A 7,500-nucleotide genomic window follows, 5' to 3' on the forward strand; every position below is an offset into this window, starting at 1 on the left:
CAATGTTTGCAATAGGCAACATTTACATCCTCCTGTTTTTGCTCCTCGCTCTTTATATTATTCTGCCGACCAGAATCCCGGTTTTTTTCGCCCTTGGTGACATTTTGGTTTTTGTTTATCTCCACGCTTGCTAGCGTCCTCAGTTTTGTATTTTTGTCCTGCCTTTTATTTATTAAATATACATAAATCTTACCTGCACACCGCTACTGTTTGTCTTCTGCCTTGGAAGGAACACAACAATCTCAACCATGCGTCCAAGACGCAACAGATTGACCCAGCCAGACGAAGTGTTCCTGTCCAACACGGACAAACAAGAGATCCTCCTGGAACTCCAAGCGGACATCCAGCCGTGGCAATACGAGGACGAAGCCGAGCTGTCCGAAGAAGACCTTCCGGCTGACGCCATGGTAGCATGGGGGCAGCTAATGGCTAAGTTCACGGAAGCAGAGACCTGTTTCCTCCCCCACTCTCAAGCCACCCGGACGTCGTTCACCCCACCCGGTACTCTAAGGCTCGGGCAGCGGGCCAGCTCAGAGCAGGCGCCGAAGGGGTTCCAGACGGACACTTTGCCCTCAACAATGTCTGCCAGGCTCTTCCCTTGCGGCTTCTCCTCCCCTCAGACACCACCTGCTGGCAACTGTCCAGAAAAGCGCCAGCGGCACACACGCACAAGGCCAGCTTCCAGGCTTCCTAGAGCCCACCCGCCCGTGCCCTCTGCTCCCGCCGAACAAGCGCTCCCCCCACCAGCTCCATCTAGCATCTGGAATCTGCTTCCTGAGGGGGGGGGCAGTGCTGGTAGCGTGTCAGCGGGGCAAGCAGACCTCATTCCACTGAGGATGCTGCCTGCCTCTCCTCCAGCGGGGGCGCTGTCTGCTTCGGCCCTACTTCCTGCTCCAGTGCCACAAAGCAAGTTGGATCCGCCAGAGAAGTACAGTCCGGCTTGGGTGGATGAGTGGTACCGCAAGGTACTTATTGAACTGCAACTGGAGGAACAATCCCAATCAGCAGAGAACACTCCGCCCACTCCTCTGGCTCCTCCCACGCCGACAGCCCGGACGCCTGCCACTCTGACGCCACCATCAACCCTGGTGGTCCTGCAAACGTCATCCTCTCCACCTCCTGCTCCAGCACTGCAAAGCACACAAGACCCCGCAGAGACCGACCCAGTAAAAAGGGCATTGCACCAACAGGCCAAACAACTTGAACAACAAGAGGAACAGTTTGGCGTTCTTGGGGCTTGCGTCAACGCCATGGCGGAACACCAAGACGCCCGCCTTGGTGCTTTGGAGAGACAGATGGGAAGTATACTCTCCGCACTGCAGGTGATGATTCCCCCTACAGCCAACACAGCAGTCCAGCTGAGACATCCACCACCCACAGAGACTCTGTTTCCTGCTCCGCCTCTGGCTCCGCCCATGCCGACAAACGAGCCGCCTGCTCCGCCTCTGGCTCCGCCCACGCCGACAGACGAGCCGTCTGCTCCGCCTCTGGCTCCGCCCACGCCAACAGACGAGCCGCCTGCTCCGCCTCTGGCTCCGCCCACGCCGACAGACAAGCCGCCTGCTCCGCCTCTGGCTCCGCCCACACCGACAGACGAGCCGCCTGCTCCGCCTCTGGCTCCGCCCACGCCGACAGACGAGCCGCCTGCTCCGCCTCTGTCTCCGCCCACACCGACAGACGAGCCGCCTGCTCCGCCTCTGGCTCCGCCCACGCCGACAGAGATGACGCCTCCTGCTTCCATGGCGACGACGCCTCCTGCTTCCATGGCGACGACGCCTCCTGCTTCCACGGCGACGACGCCTCCTGCTTCCACGGCGACGACGCCTCCTGCTTCCACGGCGACGACGCCTCCTGCTTCCACGGCGACGACGCCTTCTCGTGTCCGGTGGGCCGCACCTCGGCGCCGCCCACCTCCTTGTGTCCGGCGGGCCGCACTTCGGCGCCGCCCACCTCCTCGTGTCCGGCGGGCCGCACCTCGGCGCCGCCCACCTCCTCGTGTCCGGTGTGCCGCACCTCGGCGCCGCCCACCATCTTGGGTCCGGCGGGCCGCACCTCGGCGCCGCCCACCTCTCCTCACCTGTCTTAGTTTTGCAATTAGTGTTTCCACCAGGTGTTTTGGCTAATCACTCCCCTTTATAGTTTCCTGTCACCCAGCAGTAAGTACTGGGTCAATGTTTGCAATAGGCAACATTTACGTCCTCCTGTTTTTGCTCCTCGCTCTTTATATTATTCTGCCGACCAGAATCCCGTTTTTTTTCACCCTTGGTGACATTTTGGTTTTTGTTTAGCTCCACGCTTGCTAGCGTCCTCAGTTTTGTATTTTTGTCCTGCCTTTTATTTATTAAATATACATAAATCTTACCTGCACACCGCTCCTGCTTGTCTTCTGCCTTGGAAGGAACACAACAATCTCAACCATGCGTCCAAGACGTAACACTGCGCCCAAGACCCAACCTCCGGGCTGATGATTTTAGGTTGTCCTGAAGAATTTGGAGGTAATCCTCCTTTTTAATTGTCCCATTTACTCTCTGTAAAGCACCAGTTCCATTGGCAGCAAAACAGGCCCAGAGCATAATACTATATATATGTATATATGTATATATATATAATATATATACATATATATATACATATATATATACATATATATATATATATATATATATATATATATATATATATATATATATATATAAAAGTATATATATAATGTATGTATATGTATAATATATGTATGTATATATATATATATATATATATTTTTTTTTTTTTTTTTAAAGAATGAATTTAAAAATATATATTTTTAAGCCATTTCCATGCAACTAGAAGGAGCTTTCCTAACCTGCAACCTGTTTTTAAAAAGTTTCATGATTATTATTATTATTATTTTTGTAGCGAATAATACATTACGAGAATTGGTTTGAATCGAGAATCAATTCAAAACCGAATCAAGTGGTTAAGTTATCAGGGGTGCACAAAAAAATCGATTCACAGTCGAGTCTCGATTCTTATTCCTCTCCATATTAAATCGATTCATAGTTAAGTTAATTTTGTTTTTATGTTTTATGCCCTTTTTGTCAAAGAAAACCCTGTTTTTAATGTCGAACACACAAAATAGGCATTATTTTTACCCAAAAATATTTTAAAGTGGAATAATTGATGTGAAGTAATTTTAAAACTTAAATATGTCAATAATTCATAACAACATTGATTTTGATTCATTATAATTTTTAGAGCAAAGACAGATTTAAAAAAAGAAAAAACATCTCTCTAAAATCTTCAAAGATCCAAAATATCCCCACTCGTTAAAGTGTTAAAAATAAGTCATACATTGTTATTATTATTATACTTTTAACGCTTAAATCTCTAGATTCAACTTCAGATCTATCCGTCAACTTTTCTATATTAAAACCAAACAAAAAAATGCAATATTTCTCCCAAAATATTTCAAAGTGTAATAATTGATGTGAAGTACAAACCCTGTTTCCATATGAGTTGGGAAATTGTGTTAGATGTAAATATAAACGGAATACAATGATTTGCAAATCCTTTTCAACCCATATTCAATTGAATGCACTACAAAGACAAGAAAATTGATGTTCAAACTCAAAAACTTTATTTTTTTTGCAAATAATAATTAACTTAGAATTTCATGGCTGCAACACGTGCCAAAGTAGTTGGGAAAGGGCATGTTCACCACTGTGTTACACGGCCTTTCCTTTTAACAACACTCAGTAAACGTTTGGGAACTGAGGAGACACATTTTTTAAGCTTCTCAGGTGGAATTCTTTCCCATTCGGGGCGGTATAGCTCGGTTGGTAGAGTGGCCGTGCCAGCAACTTGAGGGTTGCAGGTTCAATCCCCGCTTCCGCCATCCTAGTCACTGCCGTTGTGTCCTTGAGCAAGACACTTTACCCACCTGCTCCCAGTGCCACCCACACTGGTTTAAATGTAACTTAGATATTGGGTTTCACAATGTAAAGCGCTTTGAGTCACTTGAGAAAAAGCGCTATATAAATGTAATTCACTTCACTTCACTTCACATTCTTGCTTGATGTACAGCTTAAGTTGTTCAACAGTCCTGGGGTCTCCTCCGTTGTGGTATTTTAGGCTTCATAATGCGCCACACATTTTCAATGGGAGACAGGTCTGGACTACAGGCAGGCCAGTCTAGTACCTGCACTCTTTTACTATGAAGCCACGTTGATGTAGCACGTGGCTTGGCATTCTTTTGCTGAAATAAGCAGGGGCGTCCATGGTAACGTTGCTTGGATGGCAACATGTGTTGCTCCAAAACCTGCATGTACCTTTCAGCATTAATGGCGCCTTCACAGATGTGTAAGTTACCCATGCCTTGGGCACTAATACACCCCCATACCATCACAGATGCTGACTTTTCAGCTTTGCGCCTATAACAATCCGGATGGTCCTTTTCCTTATTGGTCCGGAGGACACGACGTCCACAGTTTCCAAAAACAATTTGAAATGTGGACTCGTCAGACCACAGAACACTTTTCCACTTTGTGTCAGTCCATCTTAGATGAGCTCAGGCCCAGCGAAGCCGGCGGCGTTTCTGGGTGTTGTTGATAAACGGTTTTCGCCTTGCATAGGAGTGTTTTAACTTGCACTTACAGATGTAGCGACCAACTGTAGTTACTGACAGTGGGTTTCTGAAGTGTTCCTGAGCCCATGTGGTGATATCCTTTACACACTGGTGTCGCTTGTTGATGCAGTGCAGCCCGAGGGATCGAAGGTCACAGGCTTAGCTGTTTACGTGCAGTGATTTCTCCAGATTTTCTGAACCCTTTGATGATATTACGGACCGTAGATGGTGAAATCCCTAAATTCCTTGCAATAGCTGGTTGAGAGGTTTTTCTTAAACTGTTCAACAATTTGCTCATGCATTTGTTGACAAAGTGGTGACCCTCGCCCCATCCTTGTTTGTGAATGACTGAGTATTTCATGGAATCTACTTTTATACCCAATCATGGCACCCACCTGTTCCCAATTTGCCTGTTCACCTGTGGGATGTTCCAAATAAGTGTTTGATGAGCATTCTTCAACTTTATCAGTATTTATTTCCACCTTTCCCAACTTCTTTGTCATGTGTTGCTGGCATCAAATTCTAAAGTTAATGATTATTTGCAACAAAAAAAAAGTTTATCAGTTTGAACATCAAATATGTTGTCTTTGTAGCATGTTCAACTGAATATTGGTTGAAAATGATTTGCAAATCATTGTATTCCGTTTATATTTACATCTAACACAATTTCCCAACTCATATGGAAGCGGAGTTTGTAATTGGAAACTTACATATGTCAATAATTCATCACAACATTGATTTTGATTCATTATTAGTTTTGGGCAGTGATAGTTTCAAAGGAAGTAAACTTTGTGTTTTAGTTCCCTTTCACCTGTTTGCTTTTTTTAGTCCATTTTTTTGTTTTTTTCTTTAGATTTGTTCAAAATGTTCTTCTTCTGTGGTGTTTGTCAGAGGGAGAGTTTTTCCGTGTACGGCGAGTACTGCAGCAACCACGAGAAGGCTCTGCGACTCCTCATGGAGCTCAACAAGATACCCCACGTCAGGACCTTCCTCCTGGTGAGACTCCTCCTCTTCCATCTGGTCATGTTGTGTAGTATGACATCACTAATGTCATTGCTCCTCCCCCTGGTTATGAATGATAGCCACCATCTTGCATAAAAGAAATGAATAGTGCAACTTGGAATCATTCACAAAATAAAATCCCTTTTAATGCACGAGCAGGTGTGGGTGTGTGACATGGATGTGTCCCAGTATTAATGCGGAACCCCCCCCCCCCCCCCAGTTATGAATGATAATCACCACCTTGCCGTATATAGAAATAAACAGAAAAAGTTAAAATTATCAACAGTACACTCGCTCATGCAGAAGCGCATGCGCAAGGCAAAAATGCCACATAATCAATGTAATCGCTCCTCCCCCTGGTTATGAATGATAGCCAGCGCCTTGCATACAATAAATAAATAGTACAACTTCAAATCATCCACAAAATAAAATCCCTCTTAATGCATTAGCAGGTGCGGGTGTGTGACATGGACGTGTCCTAGTATTAATGCGATCGCTCTTCCCACCACTTTTCAATGATAATCTCCCTCTTCCATAATAGGAAGGACTAGAAATAAAGCCCAGTCGGTAAAGTTGAAGACCACGGAAAGGGAAGCAAGAATTTTGCGTAAAAACGTCTTTGATAAAGACGAGCTTCCTACCAGTTAAGAATGATAATTGCCACCTTTCATAAAAGAAATTAATGAACTTTAACGCCACAATATAACACAATTTGGAAAAGTCTGCAATAACGGCTCCATGTTGTTTGGTCCTGCTCAATACCACCCCTACAGGGTTGGGGTAGAAAAGTAAAATAATCTTACTCATCTCACCATATGAAATGTAACTTACTTCACCGAGTATTATTTCTTTATTGTTATTGTGATTACTTATGGAGTATATTGTGAAAAAAATGAGAACAGGAAGTGAACAAAAGTTTTAGTAAAAGTTTATGTAAAAGAAAAGGGGTAGGATTAAATAAGCTCTGCTTCTTTCTACTCCTTTTCCAACATGTTGAAAAGAGAAACTGGAAATTGTGATGTATCATGTTGTATGCTTGCATGTTTGAAATAAACTCAAACTCAAACTCAAAATAAAATGCCTTTTAATGCGCGAGCAGGTGTGGATGTGTCCCAGTATTAATACGATCACTCCTCCCACCAGTTATGAATGATAATCACCACTTTCCGTAATAGGAAGAACTAGAATGTCTCGAAATAAACCACAGTCGGTAAAGTTGCATTTTTTAAGTGTTGCGTGTTGAAGACTACAAAAAAGAAAGCAGGAATTTTGCATAAAAAGGAAGTAATGATTACTTTGATAAAGACGAGCTTCCTACCAGTGTACATGCTCACCAGTTATTAATGATAACCACCACCTTGCTGTATATATAATTATAGGGAAACACTAAAAATGATCAACGGTACAAGCACGTACTGCACATGCGCGCACTATGTAAAGATGTGGCACAATTGATGTGATCGTGCCCCCTACCAGTTTGAATGATAATCACCACCATAATAGCAATGACTAGAACGTCTCGAAATAATGCAACAAGTTGCAGTTTTTACGTGTTGCATGTTGAAAAGCACAACGAGGGACGCAAGAATTTTGCGTAAAAAGGAAGTTATAATTACTTCCTACCAGTTATGAATGATAATCACCGCCTTTCCTAATATAATTTGATATTGTCGGGTTATAATGCAATTTGGAACAGTCAGCAAAAATGGCTCTATTTTGTTTGGTGTGGAACAGAACTGCTTCCAACTTTCCCTGGGTCGCATTGAAACGCGGCCATTTTTTTTTCTAAAGCTATTCCTAGCGATTATGCTAGTTTAAGGCAGCATCACTTCTCTGCGAATCCCGGCAGCTAAACCGGAGGCCGTGTTAGCATAGCAGGGTCACCAGGTTCCTTC

General features: G+C 44.4%; 1 protein-coding gene across 2 annotated transcripts in view; it reads left to right on the forward strand.

Moving 5' to 3' along the window:
* The window catches only part of prex1 (phosphatidylinositol-3,4,5-trisphosphate-dependent Rac exchange factor 1), a 245,354-nt gene that overhangs the window by 58,232 nt on the left and 179,622 nt on the right, over positions 1–7,500 (forward strand). For both annotated transcript variants that reach the window (XM_061985632.2, XM_061985633.2), the window contains exon 4: positions 5,495–5,599. In XM_061985632.2, coding sequence (XP_061841616.1) covers positions 5,495–5,599 — 105 coding nt within the window. The remainder of the gene's footprint in view (positions 1–5,494; positions 5,600–7,500) is intronic.

This window comes from Nerophis lumbriciformis, linkage group LG23 (genome assembly GCF_033978685.3).
Source record: "Nerophis lumbriciformis linkage group LG23, RoL_Nlum_v2.1, whole genome shotgun sequence".
Lineage (NCBI taxonomy): Eukaryota > Metazoa > Chordata > Actinopteri > Syngnathiformes > Syngnathidae > Nerophis > Nerophis lumbriciformis.